Source organism: Nesoenas mayeri (genome assembly GCF_963082525.1).
Source record: "Nesoenas mayeri genome assembly, chromosome: 1".
Lineage (NCBI taxonomy): Eukaryota > Metazoa > Chordata > Aves > Columbiformes > Columbidae > Nesoenas > Nesoenas mayeri.
Genome location: NC_137541.1, coordinates 693,112 through 714,797, shown reverse-complemented (window position 1 = coordinate 714,797; position 21,686 = coordinate 693,112). Strand labels below are relative to the sequence as shown.

Genomic DNA, 21,686 nt, shown 5'->3' with positions numbered 1-21,686 from the left:
GTGCCATCGCACCCCACGGGGGTTGGGGTCACCCCAGGGATGGGCAGGGGACAGGCAATGTCCCCGTCACCTCTCCTGGGGGGTCAAGGGCCAGGGCAGGACACCCCCCCTTCAGAGTGAGCCGGGGGGCTGGAATGTCAAAGGCTTTATTTAGAAAATTATAGGAAAGCTCTGTGCTCAGTGCCGAGCGGGGGGAGCGCGGGACAGCAGAGCCCCCCGGGCTGGGGGCAGCGCCAGAGCCCCCCACCCAGGGCTGGGGGCAGCGCCAGAGCCCCCCCGGGACTGCGGGGCAGCGCCCAAACTGCCCCAGGCAGGGGAGCAGGGGGCTGCCCATGCAGAGCGCGGTGCAGCCCCCCCAGTGCAGCAGCACCCCCTGGCACAGAGCATCATCCCCCTCAAGCACAGAGCCCCCCAGCCCGGCACAGCCCTGGGGGAGCCGGGAGGGGGGCAGAAGGCCCTGCTGGCGCTGCTGCCTGCGCGGTGCAGGAAGGCACGGGCACGGGGGCGGGCAGGAGCTCGTCCCGGGCAGGCAGCTGGGGAAGAGCTGCCGCCCCCCAGCCATGACCCCCCTGGCAAGGGGAGGGGCAGGAGGGGGCCGCAGGCAAGGCTGTCAGTCCGTGGGGGGAAGACGGGGCTGGGCCAGCTCCAGGCGCTACTTCTTCTTCTTGGACCCGCGGGGGCCGTCGCTGTGCCCATCGGTGCCCCCCCGGGCGCGGCCGTCGCCCTTCTCCTCCTCCTTCCTCCGCACCTGCCCGTTCTTCTCGCTGCCCCCCCGGTCCGCAGGCTCCCCCCGGCGGGGCCCTTTGTGGCGGGCGGGGGGCGAGCCCCCGCGGGGCCGGCGGCGCAGGGCGCGCAGGACACAGGCGGTGGCGGCCACCAGGTAGAGGGACCAGAGCAGGATGGGGCCGGAGCAGGGCTGGCTGAGCTGGCGCAGGGACCGCAGCAGCCGGGGCAGGATGGCGTCGGCCGGGCGCGACAGCGGCGGCTTGTCCTGGGGGAGGGGGGGGGTCAGGGCTGCCCCATGGCCCACAGTGTGGTATGGGGGGCGGGTCAGGGCTGCCCCATGGCTCACAGCGTGGTATGGGGGGGGGGTGAGGGCTGCCCCACGGCCCACAGTGTGGTATGGGGGGCGGGTCAGGGCTGCCCCATGGCTCACAGCGTGGTATGGGGGGCGGGTCAGGGCTGCCCCATGGCCCACGGCATGGAAGGAGGGGGTCAGGGCTGCCCCATGGCCCAGAGTGTGGCACAGGGGGGTCAGGGCTGCCCCACGGCCCATGGCATGGAAGCGGGGGGTCAGGGCTGCCCCATGGCCCAGAGTGTGGCACAGGGGGGTCAGGGCTGCCCCACGGCCCATGGCATGGAAGCGGGGGGTCAGGGCTGCCCCATGGCCCAGAGTGTGGCACAGGGGGGTCAGGGCCACATCCTGTCTGGGAGCATGGTGAGGCCATGGCACGAGGGGGGCTGCCCCACAGCCGGGAGCGTGGCATGGGGGGGCACAGCTGCCCCATGGCCGTGACAGGAGCGGGGGGTCATGGCTGCCCTGTGGGGGGGAGCACAGTGGGGCCGCAGCATGGGGGGGGTCAGGGTTGCTGCACGGGTGAGAGACTGGGGTGGCCGTGGCACAAGGAGGGCGTCGGGGTGGCACAGGGGGGTCAGGGCTGCCCCATGGCTGGGAGCACAAGAGCATGGCCATGGCACAGGGGTGTGGGGTGTCAGGGCTGCCCCATGGCTGGGAGCACAGCAGCATGGCATGGCACAGGGGTGTGGGGTGCCAGGGCTGCCCCACGGCTGGGAGCACAGCAGCATGGCATGGCACAGGGGTGTGGGGTGCCAGGGCTGCCCCACGGCTGGGAGCACAGCAGCATGGCATGGCACAGGGGTGTGGGGTGTCAGGGCTGCCCCATGGCTGGGAGCACAGCAGCATGGCATGGCACAGGGGTGTGGGGTGCCAGGGCTGCCCCTTGGCAGGGGTCAGGCCTGGCCGTGGCACAGGGGCAGGGGGGCCAGGGCTGCCTCCGCGCAGCGCCCTACCTTCAGGCCGTGCTGGCTGAGCAGACTCTCCAGCGCGGGGTCCCCCAGGGACACGGCGGGGAAGAACTCCTGGACGTGTTGCCGCCGCCACCACTGCGCCGGGCCCGGGCTGCGGGACGGGGGCTCAGTGACAAACCCTGCGCCTCCGGGAGCGGGACAGCGCCCCCGCCGCCCCCCCAGCCCCTGATGGGCTGCTGAGAAGCAGCTCCCAAATCCAGCCCCCACCCCATGAGTCTGCAGGTTGATGAGTGTCACAGCAGCTCAGGGAGCAGAGGGGCTGGTGGGGGGGCAGGTGCTGGCACCCCCGGCCCAAACCTGCTCACCTGCCCTCGGCGCTGCCGGTGAACCAGTACTTGTAGAGGCGGGCGCGGATGAAGAGGGGGGGCCGGGCGCTGAAGGGGTACAGGGACTCGTCCACCTGCACCAGGCGGATCACTGCCAGAGACATAACGTCACCCTGCGCCGCATGCCGCAGGGACACCCCAAACTGCCGCGGGGACACCCCAAACTGCCGCGGGGACATGCCAACCCACTGCAGAGACAGCCCAAACCACTGCGGGGACACCCCAAGCTCCTGCGAGGAGACCCCAACCCACTGCAGGGACACCCCAAAGTACTGTGGGGACACTCCAAACTGCCACAGGGACACCCCAAACCACTTTAGGGACACAACAAACTGCTGTAGGGCTGGAGCCCAGGACCCCCAGCCCCCAAGGGAAGGAGCTGCCCCCACTCACCATCACGCTGGCCCTGCAGCAGCCGGTGCACGAAGCTGGTGAACCAGGGGCTGCTGGTGTGGGGGCCCAGCGCCGCGAACCACATCTGCCAGTCCAGGCGCGGCTGGTGAGGGATCACCACGGGGGGGGGCCTGCTGACGTTCCCCGGCTTGTACATGAACTCGATCTCCTGCGAGGGGGAGCAGAGGGCGCTGGGGGGGCAGCCAGCACCCCCAGACCTGCCTCCCCCCACCTGGGTTACCAGCTCCTGCCAGCGGGACAAAGTCCCCGGGGGACAGCCGCGTGCCCCAGAGGGGACAGAGCCAGCGGGACGGGGACGTCTGGCTCCACTGCCTGTTCCCAGTCACGGTTCAGCCCTTTGGCACCAAACGTGATTGTTGAACTTGACCTGAGAGCAGGACCTGGCACTGAGCCTGGCTGGGTCACAACAACCCCATGGACGCTGCAGCCAGGGAAGAGCGGCTGGAAAAGAAAAGGCCCTGGGGGTGTTGGTGCCAGCGGCTGAACGTGAGCCAGCGTGTGCCCAGGTGGCCAAGAGGCCACCAGCACCCTGGCTGGTATCAGGAACAGTGTGGCCAGCAGGCCCAGGGCAGCGACCGTCCCTGTGCTGGGACCTGGGGAGGCCAAACCGCCAATGCTGGGGCAGCTCTGGGCCCCTCACGCCAAGAAAGGGCTTGAGGTGCTGGAGCGAGTGGAGAGAAGGGAACGGAGCTGGTGAGGGGCTGGAGCACAATGTGATGGAGCGGCTGAGGGACCTGGGGGTTCAGCTGGAGAACAGGAGCTGAGGGGAGACCTTCTGATCTCTGACCTGCCTGAAAGGAGCTTGGAGCCAGGGGGGTCGGGCTCTGCTCCCCAGGAACAAGCGCCAGGAGCAGAGGAAACGGCCTCAAGTTGCGCCAGGGGAGGTTGAGGTTGGATGTGGGAACAATTTCTTCCCCAAAGGGCTGTGGGGCATTGGAACAGGCTGCCCAGGGCAGTGCTGGAGTCACCAGCCCTGGAGGGCTGGACAGACGGACATGAGGTTCTCAGGACACGGGGCAGGGACAGGGCTGGGTAACCCAAACGACCCTGCGATCCCCCGAACACAGACTCACGGTCCAGCTCTGCCGGTCGTAGCTGCCCTCCAGCACCACCTCGGGCCGCCCCCCCACGCCCGTCATCCTGCGGAACAGCCCGTAGGAATTCACCACCTGGAACCGCTCGACCGCGTTGAACATCTGGTGGATGCCGGGCCACAGCTTGCCGTTGGACTCGTAGTCAATGTAGGTGAACGGCACCTGGGGGGGCAGAGAGTGACTTTGTCATGGCTGGGGGGGCTGAGTGTCCCAAGACAAACACAACGCTGCTCCACTGCCCCTCAGGCACCCCCAGCCGCTCACCAAGCTGATTGCGAACATCCCCAGGGTGGCTGTGGCGAACACGGCCCACTGCAGCGCAGCCCACAGCTTCCAGAAGCATCCGCGGACGCAGGCACACCTGTGGGGGGGGGAAAGGGCTCAGAGCTGCGCAGCCCCCGAGCTGGGGCTCCAGCCGCCAACTGCGGGGTTCAAAGCTGCTGGGGCAGAGGGCTCAGCCCCATGGCAACACCACAGAGAATCCCCCCCAACTCATCCAGCACCCCCAGTCCCAGGATCCAGCCACCCAGCACCCCTGCAGCACGAATCACAGAACCATGTTGGTTGGAAAAGCCCCTCCAGATCACCGAGTCCAACCATAACCCACTCTGTCCCTGCCCCATGTCCTGAGAACCTCATGTCCGTCTGTCCAGCCCTCCAGGGCTGGTGACTCCAGCACTGCCCTGGGCAGCCTGTTCCAATGCCCCACAGCCCTTTGGGGAAGAAATTGTTCCCACATCCAACCTCAACCTCCCCTGGCGCAACTTGAGGCCGTTTCCTCTGCTCCTGGCGCTTGTTCCTGGGGAGCAGAGCCCGACCTCCCTGGCTCCAAGCTCCTTTCAGGCAGTTCAGAGCTCAGAAGGTCTCCCCTCAGCTCCTGTTCTCCAGCTGAACCCCCAGGTCCCTCAGCCCCCTCCCGCCCAGCTGTGAGGCCCCGTGTCCCATCCCCACCTGTACATGGCCAGCAGGATCTCCCAGGACAGCGAGAGGAAGCCCAGTCCCACCAGCGGCAGCGTCACCGTCCGCAGCCACGTTGTGAATTCGTGGTAGGTGAAGGCTGGAGCAGAGGAAACCCCACGGGGTCAGAGAGGAGCCCCAGGGGTACAGGGGGCCCAGGTGCTGGGCCGGGGGGGGCAAGGGGCCATCAGCCCCCGTGACGCACCTACTTTGGAGTCCAGCAGCCTCTTCTCCCAGTTGATCTCCAGGCCGAAGCAGCGGATGCTCCCGTAGAGCAGGAGCCCGTAGGCGCTGAGCTCGAGCAGGGTGGAGAGCAGAGAGCGCAGGCTGGGGGGCCAGGCTGTGCACAAGGGGGCTGCTCAATGCTTGGGCGCTGCGGAGGGCCCAGTGAGCCCGACCCACTCTTGCCAGGGGGTGCAACTACACCCTGAGAATGCGGGCAGGGAGGGGGCAGCGGTGGGGACACCCCTACACCAGGAGCAAACACGCTGCTGTGCTCTGGGTCAAGCACCCCAGGGGCAAAGACCCCCCCAGGGGCACAGACAACCCTCGCCAGGAGTACAGATATCCCCTCCAGGGGCACAGATCCCTCTATGGGGCAGTAATCCTCCCCGCTCCGAGGCACAGACACCCCCCAGGGGCTGGCAACGTGGCTAGGGGTACAGCCAGAATGGTCCCTCTCGCTGTCACACCCAGACTGGGCGGTCAGTGACAGTGACCTGTCCCCTCCTAGCCCTGGGGACACCACAAAGAGGACCCCATCCCCACGAAGCGGGGTGCGGGGGGGCCTCACCGCTGCTGTGTCTCCTCCTGGTGCGGCCCAGCCAGCGCCCCACGTGCTCCTCGTCCAGCAGTGAGAAGGCCAGGATGATGGTGAGTGCATTGAAGAAGTTGTAGTTACCCGTGAGGATGATGAGGAGCTGCAGCAGCACCTGGGGGGGAGCGGAGGCAGTGCTGGGGGGGCACAGTGCTGGGGGGCTCCTGTCCCCTCGCCCAGGTGAGCCCCACGACTGCTGGCGTGGGACAGGGGTGGCGGCTCTGCCCCCGCACCTGGCAGTAGAAGGCGAAGAGGCGCAGGCGGCGCGCAGGCGCGAAGAAGAGCACGGGCACGGCGATCTCGATGACGTAGGTGGCCACCACGCTGAACTTCTGGAACCAGACGGGCAGCTGGTGGGCGAACCAGGCGCCCGGCGTGGGAATGCACTGCGTCTCGTAGTGGTAGGTGAGAGCTGGGGGTCAGGGCAGCAGAAAGGGGCACGGGGCTCAGAGCAGGCAGAGCCAGCACAGAGCCGTGCGGGACACCAGAGGTGCCAGCAGCTGCCCATGGGCATGGGAAAACCCCCAGGGCAACGTGTCCCCCTCCCACTGCCTGTGGGGTGCCCCAAAGCCCGTGACGCCCCTCACCTGTGAGCCCCCACCATGTGGGGCAGCGGCTGGTCAGCTTCACCACCCCCGAGGCAAACATCAGCCGGAACAGCAGCCAGCGCACCAGCCAGAAGGTGACACCGTCGTGGGGACGCCAGGCTGCCGAGCCCCCCCGCAGCAGGCGCAGGGGGGCCACCAGCACCGCCAGGAACCCCGCCTCCAGCAGCAGGCTGTCCCTGCGGGGGAACACCGCTGTCCCCACTGCCACCCCGGGGCCACAGACCCCTGGGGCAGCAGCTCCCACCCTACCTGTGCCGGTACCGAGTGCCCGAGCTGGCGGGGGGGTGGCTGCTGTCACCCCTGCCCGTCACTGCTGCCTGAGGGTCCCCCTGCACAGAGCCCCCACCCAGGAGCCCCCCTGGAAGGGCCACAGTGGGGCTGACTTACCACTGGAAGTAGAGGAAAACCTGCCCCACCTGTGGAGAGAGGAGCAGAGCATGAGAATCATCACATCACAGAGTCGTTTGGGTTGGAAAAGCCCCTCCAGATCACAGAGTCCAACCATAACCCAGCCTGTCCCTGCCCCACGTCCTGAGAACCTCATGTCCGTCTGTCCAGCCCTCCAGGGCTGGTGACTCCAGCACTGCCCTGGGCAGCCTGTTCCAATGCCCCACAGCCCTTTGGGGAAGAAATTGTTCCCACATCCAACCTCAACCTCCCCTGGCGCAACTTGAGGCCGTTTCCTCTGCTCCTGGCGCTTGTTCCTGGGGAGCAGAGCCCGACCCCCCTGGCTCCAAGCTCCTTTCAGGCAGGTCAGAGATCAGAAGGTCTCCCCTCAGCTCCTGTTCTCCAGCTGAACCCCCAGGTCCCTCAGCCGCTCCATCACACTTGTGCTCCAGTCTCTCACCAGCTCCGGTCTCTGCTTTGAACTCCCTCTGGTACCTCTATGCCACATGCAAATGGGGTCCCCCAGGCCCCTTCCCCACAGCCACCGTGCTGAGAGAGGGCAGAGGGGCTGGAGGTGGCTGCAGAGCCCTCTGAGGCCAGAGCCGCAGAGCCAGCCCGTGGGAGGGCAAAGAGGAGGAGGAGAAGGAGGGACCTTCCTCCAGCATCACCGTAAAAGGGAGCGAGGAGAGGGAGGTCGGGAGGAGGCAGAGCCGCGCACCCTCGGCACCGCAGCCACATCAGGCTGTCCCCGTGGGCAGGAGTCACCCAGGGCCCCCCACGGGCGCTGCCTCCTCTCCCTGCCGAGGCAGCGGGTTCCTGTGGAGCCCCAGCTCCTTCCCTGCCCCAAAACACAGGCCTCACAGCTCGGCGGGGCTGGGCAGGGCTCCCGCGCAGGGGCAGCTGCTCAGCAGAGCTCCTGGGGGGCACGGCAGAGGGTACAGGGCAATAGTGCTACCAGGCAGCCCCCCAGGCTGGGGGAACCCATTCCCAGGGCTGCCACCTCACTCTGCAGCCCCCGGCACCGCCTGCGCACCAGCGGGAGGGAGCGGCGGGGGCTGCCGGTGCGGCGGGGGCTGCCGGTGCGGCGGGGGCTGCCGGTGCGGCGGGGGCTGCCGGTGCGGCGGGGGCTGCCGGTGCGGCGGGGGCTGCCGGTGCGGCGGGGGCTGCCGGTGCGGCGGGGGCTGCCGGTGCTGCCGTCCAGCAGGGCAGGATCGCACCTCCCGGGGCAAGAGCCGCCAGCCAGAGGGGATTTTAGAGCACAAGTGTTTTCTTCTCTCTTTACTTCCCCTGGTTTCAGCGCGACACCCTCCTCTCAGTGCGCCAGCGCACTCTGACTCACCGGGGCTCCTCTGCCTGAAGCCGCGGCCCCGACAGCGAGCACAGACGGCTCAGGAGGGCGGATTTGCAGCGGGGGGGCAACAGAGCTCTCATGGGACATGGGCAGAGGGCCTGGGGAGGCCACAAGTGGGCAGGGGACAGAGCTGCCCCCACAGCAGTGCAGGAATCAGCCGCGCAGGCCAGTCCAGGAGGGTTTTATCCCAGGGAAGGCACAGAGAACAGAACCTCAGGATGTCAGGGGTTGAAGGGACCTGGAAAGCTCACCCAGTGCAATCCCTCCATGGAGCAGGAACACCCAGATGAGGTTACACAGGAAGGTGTCCAGGCGGGTTGGAATGTCTGCACAGAAGGAGACTCCACAACCCCCCTGGGCAGCCTGGGCCAGGCTCTGCCACCCTCACCCCAACAAGTTGCTTCTCATATTCAAGTGGAACCTCCTGTGTTGCAGTTTGCACCCATTGCCCCTTGTCCTGTCCCTGGTTGTCACCAGCAGAGCCTGGCTCCATCCTCCTGACACTGCCCCTTTCCATATTGATCCCCATTAATAAGAACCAGGACAAGCATGGAGTTGTCCCCACCAGGGAGCTGCCAGCACCTTCCCCTGCTCCATGAGGAGAGCTGAGCATGCCAGCACAACACTAACACAAGAACGTCACCCACCAGCCCCCCCAGGGCACCGTAATCCCTACCTGGTAGAGCGAGAGGTAGAGCAGCCAGAGCAGGGCGAAGAGCAGGCTGTCCCGCAGCGCCTCGAACAGCAGCGCGCCGAGGGAGCCGAGCGCTCCCAGCACGCACAGCAGCTCCATCCCCTGCTCCGTGTCCAGCCCCAGGCGGGGCCCCAGCCACAGCACGGTGGGCACATCCCGAAACTGCTCCCACAGCCCCTTCCCGCTCAGGCGCAGCACCTTGCGGGCGGGCAGGATGCCATCCCTGCCGTAGAGCCCTGCAAAGGAATGGTGATAGTGGGGACAAAGCCGACCCAAAACTCGGAGCCCCCCTGACAGCCCCTGGGCGAGCCGGGGGCTGCCGCAGAGACAGAGACAAAGTCTCTGCGGCAGCCCCCGGCTCGCCCAGGGGCTGTCAGGGGGGCTCCAGCACCCCCCGGTTTACTCATTAAACTGGGAAGGCAGCAGCAATGGGAAGAGCCCGGTGGTTGCCAGAGCCAGCCTGGCCACGTGGAAGGGACAGGGACGCCCTGCCTGCTGTGGGCAGGGGAGGTTTGTGCAGGCAGGGGGTGTAAGGGGCTGGCGCAGCCCCTATCCCCCTCCCCGTTCTTGTGTCCCCATTCCTGTCCACATATTGCTCACCCCATCCCCCTCCTCATCCTGTGCCCCCATCCCTGTTCCCAGAATCCTCACTCCATCCCCATATCCCCCCTCCCCATTCCTATGTCCCCATGTCCCCCTCCCCATCTTGGACCCCCATCCCTGTCCACATATTCCTCGCCCTATCTCCATGTCCCCCTCCCCTTTCCTATGTCCCCATATTCCTCACCCCATCCCCATGCCCAAACCCTCATCCTGTTTCCCCCCTCCCCATTCCTGTCTACATATTCCTCACCCCACTCCCCTGTCCCCCTCCCCATGTCCCCATATTCCGTACCCCAGCCCCCTGTCCCCCTATTCCTCGCTCCATCCTCATGTCCCCCTCCCCACTCCTGTGTCCCCATGTTCCTCACCCTGGCCCCCTCCCCATATTCCTCATCTCACCCTCCTGTCCTCCTCCCCACTCCTGTGTCCCCATGTTCCTCACCCTGTCCCCCTCCCCATATTCCTCATCCCAACCTCCTGTCCCCCTCCCCATTCCTGTGTCCCCATGTTCCTCACCCTGTGCCCCTCCCCATTCCTGTGTCCCCATGTTCCTCACCCTGTCCCCCTCCCCATTCCTGTGTCCCCATGTTCCTCACCCTGTCCCCCTCCCCATTCCTGTGTCCCCATGTTTCTCACTCCATCCCCATTCTTGTGTCCCCATATTCCTCACTCCATCCCCATGTCCCCCTCCCCATATTCCTCATCCCACCCTCCTGTCCCCCTCCCCATTCCTGTGTCCCCATGTCCCCTTCCTCATCCTGTATCCCTAGACACCCCGGGGTGTGGAGAGGACAGCGGACCCTCTCCCCACGGAGGGGGCCCGTGGTTCAGCTCGGCCCCCCGAAGCTGCAGACCAGGGGCACAGGACGAGCCGGTGCCGCGGGCCGGGGGAACACGATGCGGAGCCCCCGGGGGGCCGCAGGCGGGCCAGCCCCGCACCCCGGGCACAGAGACAGGGGCCCGCGGCTCCGGAGGGGCGCGGCGGCTCCGGGCCGGCCCCATCCCCGCCCCGAGCGCCTCCGGCCCCGCTGCCGCCGCGGGGCTCCGTGGCCTGTCGCGGTGTCGCGGCGGGGCCCACCCGCCCTGCAGCCCCCCGCAGCACGGGGTCAGGCGAACCCCGCTCCCCGCCCGCGCCCCCCGCGCCGTACCGGGGATCTGCACGTAGAGCGAGGCGAAGGCGGCCAGGTATGCGGCGGCCAGCCCGGCCAGGAACAGCGAGCGCGGCCGGCGCGGCGGCTCCCCCATGGCGGCACCGCCGGCTGCCCGGCCCCGCGCCCGCCGCGCGGCGTCAGCACGCACAGCGCGTCACACGTCAGCACGCACGGGGCGTCATACGTCAGCACGCAGGGCCCCGCCCCGCGCGTCACGGCGGGCGGGAAGCACGAAATGGCGGCGGGGAGCGGGCCCTGAGGCGGGGTTGGTGAGTGCGGTCCGGACTGCGGGTTAGTGCCGGGGTTAGTGCCGGGGTTAGTGCCGGGGTTAGTGCCGGGGTTAGTGCCGGGGTTAGTGCCGGGGTTAGTGCCGGGGTTAGTGCCGGAACAGCCCGGCTGTCGGGGGCTTTGCTGCCGGTTGCCGTGTCAGGTGTTGAAAGGCGTTGTTGGTTTCCCGGTTGCGGGTTCTCCGGGGCTGCTCCGCGGGTTCTGCGTTTCTGTGAGGCTGAGAGACACGATCGCTCTGCGGCTGCCCGGGGCACTGACCGCCCTGCCCTGGGACCCGGGGCACGGACCGCCCTGCGCTGGGACCCGGGGAGGCCGAACCGCCAATGCTGAGGCAGCTCTGGGCCCCTCACGCCAAGAAAGGGCTTGAGGTGCTGGAGCGAGTGGAGAGAAGGGAACGGAGCTGGTGAGGGGCTGGAGCACAATGTGATGGAGCGGCTGAGGGACCTGGGGGTTCAGCTGGAGAACAGGAGCTGAGGGGAGACCTTCTGATCTCTGACCTGCCTGAAAGGAGCTTGGAGCCAGGGGGGTCGGGCTCTGCTCCCCAGGAACAAGCGCCAGGAGCAGAGGAAACGGCCTCAAGTTGCGCCAGGGGAGGTTGAGGTTGGATGTGGGAACAATTTCTTCCCCAAAGAGCTGTGGGGCATTGGAACAGGCTGCCCAGGGCAGTGCTGGAGTCACCAGCCCTGGAGGGCTGGACAGACGGACATGAGGTTCTCAGGACACGGGGCAGGGACAGGGTGCGTTATGGTTGGACTCCACGACCTTGAGGGTATTTTCCAACCAAAATTATTCTGTGATTCTACGTTTATTGAAGCTTTGCGTTCCCGTTGCGATGCAGCTGGCCCCTGCACCACCCGGCTGTCACAAGATGTCAGCTGCGCCTGGCTCCAGGTGACCTGTGCCCCTCAGCCGCCTCCCACAGGATCACCCGACCTGAAACAGGTGGTTTAACCCCGTTTCCCGGCCCCGGGAGCAGCCGCCATGGCAGACGTGGAGTCGCGCTTCCAGCACCTGCTGCAGCCCATCCGCGACCTCACCAGGAACTGGGAGGTGGACGTGGCCACGCAGCTCGGGGAGTACCTGGAGGAGGTGAGGGGGTCCTGTGCCCCATGCTGGGGATGTTGGGGTGACACCTGTGGGCCATGTCTGTGCAGGGTTCTGCCTGCACCCCCAGCGCATCCTCCTCCCTGTGCTGCCCCCCAACCCATCCTGTGGATCAGCGTTTCACTTTCCCTCCCCCGCACCTTTGGCAGCTGGAACACGTCTGCATTTCCTTTGACAATGGCAAAACCACCATGAACTTCACCGAAGCGGCAATGCTGATCCAGGGCTCCGCCTGCGTCTACAGCAGGAAGGTGAGAGGGCTGCTCAGGTCTTGTTCCCCGAGGCTGAGCTCTGCAGGGGCTGCTCTGGGGGTGCCGAAGACCTGGACGTAACAGTGACTAATGGAAAGAAAAGGATGTGATTTTATAATTCCTAAATTCAGGCCCTTTATACACGTTGGGGCTGGGAGCCTGAAAAGGTGCAAGAATTTTGCTAGGCAGTACTTTCTTCTCTAGAGGGTGGGACACAAAGCCTCTAGAATACAAAAACCCCTAGAGGGTGGAGTACAAACCCTGCTTTCCAAAATCTGGTCTCAGAGTGGCTTAAACACCAAAAAGAACAATGAGGTTGTCAGGAAGCTGCCCTCCAGCTGCTGGGGACGAGGGGAGGGCGGGCGTCACCCCGGCAGCAGCCGGAGCAGCGGTTCTGGGAGCTGCTTTTCCCTCTCTGAGGCTCTGTTGCTGTTTTGCAGGTGGAACATCTCTACTTGCTGGTCTACCAGGTGCTTGACCTCTTCTCCAACAAGAAGTGAGTGAAGCTGCCCCCACTGGGGGGGCCCAAGGCTGCCGCTTGCGCCCCGCCTGCCCCGCCATGCGCTGCTCTGCCGCGCTGCCCTCACCCTCTGTGCTGAGATCGGGCCTGAGCCCTTCCCTGCTCTGCCCTGCCCAGGCTGGGCAGCTCCTGCCCCAGGGCGTGAGCTGAGCCTTGTCCTCTGGAGTGGAACTGAGCCCCCCTGCAGTGAGGTGCTGGAGCGAGTGGAGAGAAGGGAACGGAGCTGGTGAGGGGCTGGAGCACAAGTGTGGTGGAGCGGCTGAGGGACCTGGGGGTTCAGCTGGAGAACAGGAGCTGAGGGGAGACCTTCTGAGCTCTGAACTGCCTGAAAGGAGCTTGGAGCCAGGAGGGTCGGGCTCTGCTCCCCAGGAACAAGCGCCAGGAGCAGAGGAAACGGCCTCAAGTTGCGCCAGGGGAGGTTGAGGTTGGATGTGGGAACAATTTCTTCCCCAAAGGGCTGTGGGGCATTGGAACAGGCTGCCCAGGGCAGTGCTGGAGTCACCAGCCCTGGAGGGCTGGACAGACGGACATGAGGTTCTCAGGACGTGGGGCAGGGACAGGGTGGGTTATGGTTGGACTCGGTGATCTGGAGGGGCTTTTCCAACCCAAATGATTCTGTGATGAGGGAGCTCAGGGGAAGGTCCAGGACCCTGCGCTGAGTTTTGCTGCTGCTGCTGCTGACCTGGGCAAGTGTCACTTTGAAAAACCCAAACACACCTATTGTGATGTTGGTCTCCAGCCCCATCAGCCTTTCTCCAAGGAGAAGGACTTTGGCTGCAGGAAAGGGCCCTGGTGGGGCTGATTCCAGCCCAGGGGCCAGGGCGATGCTCACCCTGCGGTTTTCCTGCCGCAGCCCTTTGCTGTGGTGTCTGGCGAGGGCAGCCCCCGGCATCCCACAGAGTCACCCTCAGCAGAAGGAACCCGTCCTGGGGGGCACAGCGGCCCGTGGTTTATTGTTCCCTGTGTGCTGAGAGCCGGGCTCTGCTGCTGCTCTTCTCTCTGAACATGCTCCTCACTGGGGAGGGGTCGGCCAGTGGGACCCTCCCCTCCACTCTCAGAAGTGGGATTTGGGGACAAATGCGGTTTTTGTGCCTCCAGCCATGCAAATGAGCTTCCTGAAGGGCCTGTCCTGTCCCTGCTTAGCCCGGCCATGAGCTCTGCTTGTAGGAAATCCTGCCGGTTATTTAGGGAGGGTCGACGTGGAGGAAACTGCAAGAGGCTCTGCTGGGGCTGCAGCAACATGATGCTGCTGCGGGAATTTCTGAAAATCCTCGATTATTTCCGTGCTGTGGGACTGCAGTGATACATTTCCTTCTGTGCTGGAGCTCCTGAGCGTCGCCAGGCACGTTTGTTCATGAGGGTGCTTGTCACACAGTCTGGATCCCCAATTCCCCGCAGCCCCCTGCCCTCCCAGGAGCACCCTGAGCACGGTGGCTCATGCTGGTGGCACTGCCGGTGTCACGGAGGGACCCCAAAGTCAGTTTTAGGTGGCGAAACGTACTTTATTCTGGCCGGAAAAGTACAGGCAATGAACCGACCAAAACAGGGTTTATACAATTAATTAGCACTCTGATAACATAAGATAAAGGTTCGGATACCAGTTGAGGAGTTTATTGGGGTGCAGCAAATAAGAACAATGGGGATCCACAGTGTGCATGCACGCTCTCACAAGAAACAAAACCAGAGCCCTCTGCCGCGGATACTTATAGGAAATAAACACTAGCCTGGTTCGGCAAGGACTGCGCTTGCCTGATCAGCAAGGACTTAGATTATCGCTCACCCCAACGAGGAGGTGAGGTGCTCCCCATCCCCGGGAGTTCCCTTAGACGGTGTTCCCGCCTGAGGGCAGGGCTGCAGCACAGACACGCTGCTCCGAGAAGACCATGCAAGGGGAATCTTTGGCAGGAGCCCCGTTCTATAGTCTGATTAGATCTGGCTGTGGGCATTCCAGAAGCTTCTGGCTTCTCTGGGCTGCTCCTCCTCAGCTGATGACCCTGTCCAATGCCTCGGGGTCCCACAAAAGAGCCATTAGCTGCCCCATGGAAGGAGAGGGGGGTGTACAACTGCCACAGCAGCTCACAGCTGGTCATATTGTCACCTCTCCATGCTGTCTGTCGCAGCACGGGATGCTCCTGCTCGGAGATGCTGCAGCGGGGTGGGGGGAACCTGCAGCCGCCCCAGGCAGCCCCTGACCATGTGTTTTTCCCCCGGTGCAGGCGGGAGAAGCTGCCCACCTCCCTGCGGCCGGATGGCACCGATGCTGACGCGACCTTTGGGGAGCAGCAGCAGGAGGTGAGGGGGTGTCTGTGCCACAGCGTAGGGTGTGGCGTGTGCAGCAGAGCTGGGTTTGGCTGCGGGGGTACGGGGAGGGCTGCGCATAGCGGGGAGCGCCCAGCGATCCCCCCTGCTCTGATTAAGTGCTGTGGGTGCTGCCTCCTGCCTGTGCTGACCTGCTCATCCCTCACAAGGGACCTTCACCCCACGTCTCCCTGCATCCGTCCCTGGGCACAGTGGGAGCTTTCCGCAAGTTTTGTGTCACGAGACCAGCCAACCCGCAGCCCCCGGGATGAGCCATGCCTGTGTAGTGACAGGGACCCCCCCATCCACCCGGGGCTTTGCTGTTCTCTCAGTCCTGGCCCTGGGCTGTCTCTTGGGCTGTATCACCAGCAACATGGGCAGCAGGTTTGGGGGATCCTGCCCCTCTGCCCCGCTCTGCTGAGACCCCTCTGCAGTGCTGGTCCAGCTCTGGGTCCTCAGCACAGGACACACACGGAGCTGCTGGAGAGGGGCCAGAGCAGCCCCAGCAATGACCCGAGGCTGGAACAGCTCTGCTGGGGACAGGTGAGAGAGCTGGGCTGTTCAGCTGGAGAACAGGAGCTCCAGGAGACCTTAGTGCGGCCTTTCCGGACTGAAAAGGGGCCGAGAAGAAAGATGGGGACAGGCTTTTGAGCAGGGCCTGATGTGATGGGGTGATGGTTTGAAACTAAAGGAGGAAGATTCAGGCCGGACATGAGGAGGAATTGTTGCCCTGAGGGTGGTGAGGGCCTGGCCCAGGTTCCCAGAGAGGTGGTGGCTGAACCATCCCTGGAGACATCCCAGGCCAGGCTGGACGGGGTCTGAGCACCCTGAGCTGGTGCAGATGTCCCTGCTCATGGCAGGGGGACTAGGGGGCTGGGAAGGTCCCTTCAACACAACCAGTCTGTGATTCGATGACTGTCCCCCGGGATGGGGAGTGTCACCTCCATCCCTTCCCCACTCCTGTCCCACTCTAGTGGCTCTGCAGCCGCAGCCCTGCTCACCGCTGCTGTCTCTGTCCTGCCCGCGTTGTGCAGCTGTGGGAGCAGCCTGTGTCTGTCCCCTCCGCCCTGGGTGGGGTCCCTCAGACCGAAGGTGACAGCTGGGGGGGTGTCTCAGCAGTTCCTCTCGCTGGATGACATCAGGGACAGCAGCCAGGCCAGCACGGACATGAGGAAGGACCATCAGCCCAGCGTAAGTGACACTGTTCTCCCTCTGCTCTGTCCCAGCCTGTGCTGGGGTCTCCCCCATGGATCCCACAGGGGGCCGGGGCCACCTGCTCTCCCAGCCAGGCCCTGTGGGGACAGTGGTTCCCAGGCACTGCTGTGTTGTGCTGTGCTGGGCGCTTCCCCAAAGGGTGAACACCCTCCTGCCCTGTCCTGTCCCCCCGCAGTCCGTGAACATTGTCCCCTTGACCCCCATGTCCCTGGTGCCCCCAGAAGATGTGGAGAAGAAGGACAACCCGCTGTTCAGGTGAGTTCTCCTTGGCCACTCCTGCAGCTTTAACTGGTCCCCCCTCTGGTTACTGTAATGGGGTCGGGCTCTCCCAGTTCCCCAGTGCAGGAAGCAGCGCCTTTCCAGTTCAAACTGGGTGGCCAGAAGGATAATCCTGTGTGTGTGCGGGTCCTGCTGGGAGCTGCCCATGGGGAGGGGTCCCAGGGAGGGATGAGCTGGGGCCGTGCTGGGAAATCTGGGATTGTACTGGGCCAGAGAAGCTGAGCAGGGCCAGCGGGAGGGTGGGGTTGATACCCCCAGAGCAGGGGTTCTGCCTTTGGGGACACTCAGCAGTTCCCTCCCAGATGCACAGAGCAGCGCCTGCTCTGGGGGTGCCCTGACGGGTGTGTCCCCCCGCAGCCGCACCAGGGAGCTCCTGGCCAGCCGGCGGGATTTCCGGATGAACGCCTGCACCCCCCACGCCACCGGCACCTGCCTGCTGGAGCTGTCGGGGCTGCCCCCCGCCCACCTGTGCCCCGGGGATCCCCGTGGAGCCACAGGTACAGGGGGGATCGGGGTGGGCACCACCGTGGGGCTGGGGGGCACCCGGGGGGCTCCGCTCTCCATGGGGACAGTGCTGAGGCTGCTCGGTGTCTGCGCTGGTGGCAGGGGCTACTGAGGGGACCTGCCTGCTGGAGCGGCCACTGACCCTCCCGCCTCTGTCGCCCCCCCAGGAGCACAGCGCTGTGTCCCCGGCAGTGAGCCTGGGAGCATCAGCGGGGACCCCGTCCGGGCACTGAACTTCTCTGAAGATGAAGGTGAGCTGTGCGCAATCGGTGGGCTGGGGAGAGGTCTGGCCGCTTGTCTTGCCTGCCTGTCTTTCGTGCCTGTTTGTCTGTCCTTATGGGCTGTGTGTGTCCATCCTGCGTGGGATGCTCCTGCCGTGTCACCATCAGGCAGTCGGGTCCTCCCAGCAAGTTCAGCTGGTGCCTTGGCCACGACACAGGGACCACCCTGGCGTGGGAACTGGGGGATCTCAGAGGCTTTTACAGAGTTTGGTTCCCCTGCCAGGTGCCGCAGGACTGGACGGTGACTTCGGCAGCGGGGACGACGTGCCCGGGGCCCTGGAGGACGACATGGAAATGGCTCCACTTGCTGAGGAGCATGTGGAGGCGCAGAAGGTGGATGTGAGCAGGGTGCTGGGGGCATGCTGCCCCCAAGCCCCCTCCCCGAGACCCCCTGAGCCCCGCGTGTCACTGCTGGTGCCACCAGGAGCTCACCACCTTGTTCCCTGTCTGCAGTACGTGACCCGGGCACGGGAGCGAGCGCGAGCGCCCGTGGAGGACCCCAACGCCCACATCAAGGTGGGAGCCCAGGGGCGGGGGGAGCCTCTCTGAGGCTGTGTGGGACACGCTTGGACACCTCAGGACATCCCTGCCTGCCCCCCACGCTGGTGCCATTGTGGGGGTGACCCCTGGGGTGTCAGTGGGAGCTCTGTGGGTCTCACCCGTGCTTGCTCTGCTGTAGGAGCTGCTGGATCCGTGGCAAAGCCTCGACCCCTTTGGTGACTCCGAGGACAAGCCCTTCAGGAAAGGTATTTTGGGGGAGGTGGGGAGGGGGGGCTGCTCCCTAGATTCAGTTCACCCTGGCCAGGCCGGGCCTGGCTGCACAGGGGGGTGAGGCTCCATTTCACAGCCACTTGTCCCGCAGTGTCCCCAGAGCCATGGCGGGTCTGTCCCAGCCCCACGGGGCGCAGAGAGGCCGGGGGGGGTGAGCTGTCCTGGCCAGACCCTCGGTGCGGGGGCCTGAGCTCTGATTAGAGCTGTGACACAGGACTGTCCCTGCGGTACCCGTGCCCTGTGCGCCTGGTGCCAGGCAGGGCCACTCCTGTCTGCTCCCCAGGAACAAGCGCCAGGAGCAGAGGAAACGGCCTCAAGTTGCACCAGGGGAGGTTGAGGTTGGATGTGGGAACAATTTCTTCCCCAAAGGGCTGTGGGGCATTGGAACAGGCTGCCCAGGGCAGTGCTGGAGTCACCAGCCCTGGAGGGCTGGACAGACGGACATGAGGTTCTCAGGACATGGGGCAGGGATGGGGTGGGTGAACGGTTGGACTCTATAAGCTTGAGGGCTTTTTGCCAACCCAAACGGTTCTCTGATCTATCTCTGTGTGCACAGGGAGGCCCTTCCTGGTGCCACATGGCCTGGACGATGTGGTGGGTGGCAAGAGGAAGAGGAAGGGCCCGAGGAAGCTCCAGGACTTCATGAAGTGGTTCTCTGCCTCCTGTGAGTGTTGCAGCCAGGGTGTTGATCCCAGCGGCTCTGGGCAGGCTCACGGGGGGACCGCTCTCTCTGGGAAGGGCTGCCCCAAAACGCACCCAGGGGGATCCGGTTCCCCAGTGGCTTAGTGTCCCGCGGCAGCCGGTGTATCAGCTGTGGTCTCAGTCCTACCAGAGCTCCCCCAGTGACTCTGTTCCCTTCACTGAATGAGACGTGGGTCACCTTTAATTTGGGATCTCCTCACCTGGCCTTGGCCCAAGTCCTGAGGAGGAGGAAGGAGCAAGTTATCTGAGATAGAACCAAGGGGCCAGGGCTCCCCACCTTGGCAGGACGGGGCTAAAGTGAGAGCACGAGGAGTGTCAAGTAACAGCAGCCGTGAAGCTGTGCTATGAAGGGGGGAGAAGTCCAGGCAGGTGTCCCCATACCACAGAGGGGGCCACGCTCCGCTGTGACCCTCACCGTCCCCCCCACCAAACTGGGGCTGTGCCCCTCACTGTCCCCTAGACGGGCTGTGCTGCTCCCGGGGGGCTGGGCTGCATCACACTCAGGAGCTGCTGCGCTGGGGCTGTTGGTGACTGTCCTGCATGGGCCAGGATGCCTCTGGGGAGGGAGGTGGCTCTGGAGGTGACAACGGGCTCATGGCTTGCTGTGAGGGCAGCAGATGCGGTGGCTGTGCTATCAATGGGCGGCTGTGGCTGCTACCAGGCCCCGCATGCTGCTGTTCCCGTAGTGTCCCCAGGTGTGCTCCTGGTGTCCGCCGTTGTGACTTTAATTCTCTCCGATTCCCCCAGACACCGACGGTGCCGGCAGCCGGAAACCCAAGAGCAAAGGGCCGACGTTTGCAGGTGAGGGGAGGTGGCAGAGGCTGGTGGGGAGGTGACAGATTCCTCCGGCCTGTGGCTCCTGTGGGGGGCTCTGGGCAGTGGGCCAAGCACTGGGGGGCAAGGGTGAGGTACGGGGAGCGAGTGGAGAGAAGGGAGCGGAGCTGGTGAGGGGCTGGAGCACAACGTGATGGAGCGGCTGAGGGACCTGGGGGTTCAGCTGGAGAACAGGAGCTGAGGGGAGACCTTCTGATCTCTGAACTGCCTGAAAGGAGCTTGGAGCCAGGGGGGTCGGGCTCTGCTCCCCAGGAACAAGCGCCAGGAGCAGAGGAAACGGCCTCAAGTTGCGCCAGGGGAGGTTGAGGTTGGATGTGGGAACAATTTCTTCCCCAAAGGGCTGTGGGGCATTGGAACAGGCTGCCCAGGGCAGTGCTGGAGTCACCAGCCCTGGAGGGCTGGACAGACGGACATGAGGTTCTCAGGACACGGAGCAGGGACAGAGTGGGTTATGGTTGGACTCCATGAGCTTGAGGGGCTTTTCCAGCCAAAATGGTTCTATGAGTTTCAGTCTCAGGGGACATGGGTTGGGGGGACATGGGGCTGCTTCCCCCACAGGGGGGGCCACAGAGGCCTCCATGCTGTCCCGTAGCTCCAAACCTGGGCGAGGGGCGTGTGGGAGGGCACCTGACAGCCTCGATGTGCTGGGGGTGGGCTGGAGGGGCTGAGACCAGCCCGGGGAGCAGAGGGCCCCCCATCAGCCCATCTCTTGCAGACCTGGAGCTGCTGTACTGGAAGCAGCTGAAGCAGCGGGTGGCGGCACAGAGGAAGCTGCAGCGCCACGAGGTGAGTGGGCACGGCCCTAGGAGGGCAAGCTGGGCTCACTGGGACCCCCCCACCCCATGGGGTGTGGAGCCCCTTTTGGGGGCTCAGGGGGATTTTGGGGGTGTTCTCTGCCAGAGGCCCCTGTGGCCACCACCGTGTGAGGAGGAGCTGGAGCCACTGGAGGAAGAGCTGGGGGGTGACAGCGAGGATGGGGCAGGTATGTGGGCACCTGGGTCTCCCCGTCCCCCCCCCCTCCCCGAGCTGTGGGTCTCGTCCTGCCTCCCCTGTGGCACCGGTGCCCTTACAGAGATGGGGCTGGTGTTCCCCGGGGGACACTGAGGGGGTGTCCCCTCCCAGCAGATGACTTCCTGGAGCATGAGGACATCCTGGCCGAGGGCCCAGAGGAGCTGGGGGACGGGGACGTGGCCCTGGGTGAGTACTGGAGGGGCTGGGCATGTGCCCCCCTCGGCACAAGCCCTAGCAAGGCGGCAGGGCTGCACCCCCCATCCCAAACCCCCCACTCTGCCCACCCCTGGGGCTGTCCCCGCTCAGCAGAGGGGTGGCTGTGCTGTGTCACTGCTGGTGACACTCTGCCCCCCGCAGACCCCCCCAAGCCGGGCTCGCTGTGCTACGCCGACCTGGTTCGCAGGAACGTGGTAGGTGCCCGCAGTGGGGGTCACAGGGCCAGGGGTGGGCAGTGGGGTCTCCAGCCCTGGAGGGGCAGCAGGAGTGTGGGGGTGTCCCCGCTGCCCTCCCCCCTATTTCCCCCTGCCAGGAGCTGTTCATCGCCAGCTCGCAGCAGTTCGCACAGGAGACGGAGCTGTCGCAGCGTGTGCGGCGCTGGGAGGAGCAGATGGAGCCGCTGCTGCAGGAGCAGGCAGGGCCGGGGGGGCGAGGGGGGGCCGGGGGGGGTCACAGCCCCCTTCCCGCACTGACCCCACTGTCCCCGCAGGAGGAACGAGCGTCCTTCGACATCCACGGCTACGGGCAGGCGCTGGCGGAGGGCTGCGGCGCGCCGGGGCTGTGGCACCCCTTCGCCGCGCTGGTGGCGGGGCAGCCCCCCTTCGAAGTGTGCCGCTACATGTTGGCCGCGCTGCAGCTGGTGAGTGTGGGGGGCACGGGGGGCTCCCCTGGGCTCTGCGGGGCCCCCCCTCACTGCTGTCCCCTCCCTGTCCCCCCAGGCCAACGACAGGGTGGTGGAGCTGGCGCAGGAGCTGGGGCTGGAGCAGGCGGTGGACACGATGCGGCTGCGGCTCCTCGCGCCCCCACAGCCCCACGACCGATTCCACGCCCTGCAGCCCCCCCTGGCTGGCCCCTGAGACGGACCCCCATACACAGCCCCCCCTTGGCAATAAACCCCGGCTTGGCCCCAGCTCTGCTGTCCTGGGGGCTCAGGGAGGGAAAAGCTCTTTCTTCGGGGCTG

General features: G+C 65.6%; 2 protein-coding genes across 2 annotated transcripts; one reads left to right on the top strand and one right to left on the bottom strand.

The window, feature by feature from the left end:
- Positions 1-130: 130 nt before the first annotated feature.
- LMF2 (lipase maturation factor 2) lies at positions 131-10,577 on the bottom strand. The gene is made up of 14 exons (XM_080359048.1): positions 10,449-10,577; positions 8,680-8,933; positions 6,653-6,681; positions 6,245-6,441; positions 5,891-6,069; positions 5,634-5,772; positions 5,046-5,180; positions 4,835-4,940; positions 4,148-4,244; positions 3,863-4,045; positions 2,769-2,937; positions 2,355-2,466; positions 2,032-2,140; positions 131-991 (listed from the first exon to the last, which is right to left on the bottom strand). Exons 1-14 carry the CDS (start codon positions 10,543-10,545, stop codon positions 653-655), a joined length of 2,145 nt encoding a protein of 714 aa, XP_080215174.1. The 5' UTR covers positions 10,546-10,577; the 3' UTR covers positions 131-652.
- A 1,143-nt stretch (positions 10,578-11,720) lies between these two features.
- NCAPH2 (non-SMC condensin II complex subunit H2) lies at positions 11,721-21,582 on the top strand (the record flags this gene model as incomplete). Its single annotated transcript, XM_080358255.1, has 21 exons — positions 11,721-11,828; positions 11,993-12,094; positions 12,535-12,590; positions 14,831-14,906; positions 16,032-16,103; positions 16,303-16,382; positions 16,764-16,903; positions 17,078-17,161; positions 17,415-17,524; positions 17,645-17,707; positions 17,871-17,937; positions 18,519-18,739; positions 19,214-19,268; positions 19,412-19,465; positions 20,214-20,284; positions 20,399-20,480; positions 20,624-20,695; positions 20,867-20,919; positions 21,039-21,140; positions 21,216-21,365; positions 21,445-21,582. The coding sequence occupies 21 exons, from the start codon at positions 11,721-11,723 to the stop codon at positions 21,580-21,582; spliced, it is 1,956 nt and encodes a 651-aa protein (XP_080214381.1).
- Between the last annotated feature and the right edge of the window lie 104 nt (positions 21,583-21,686).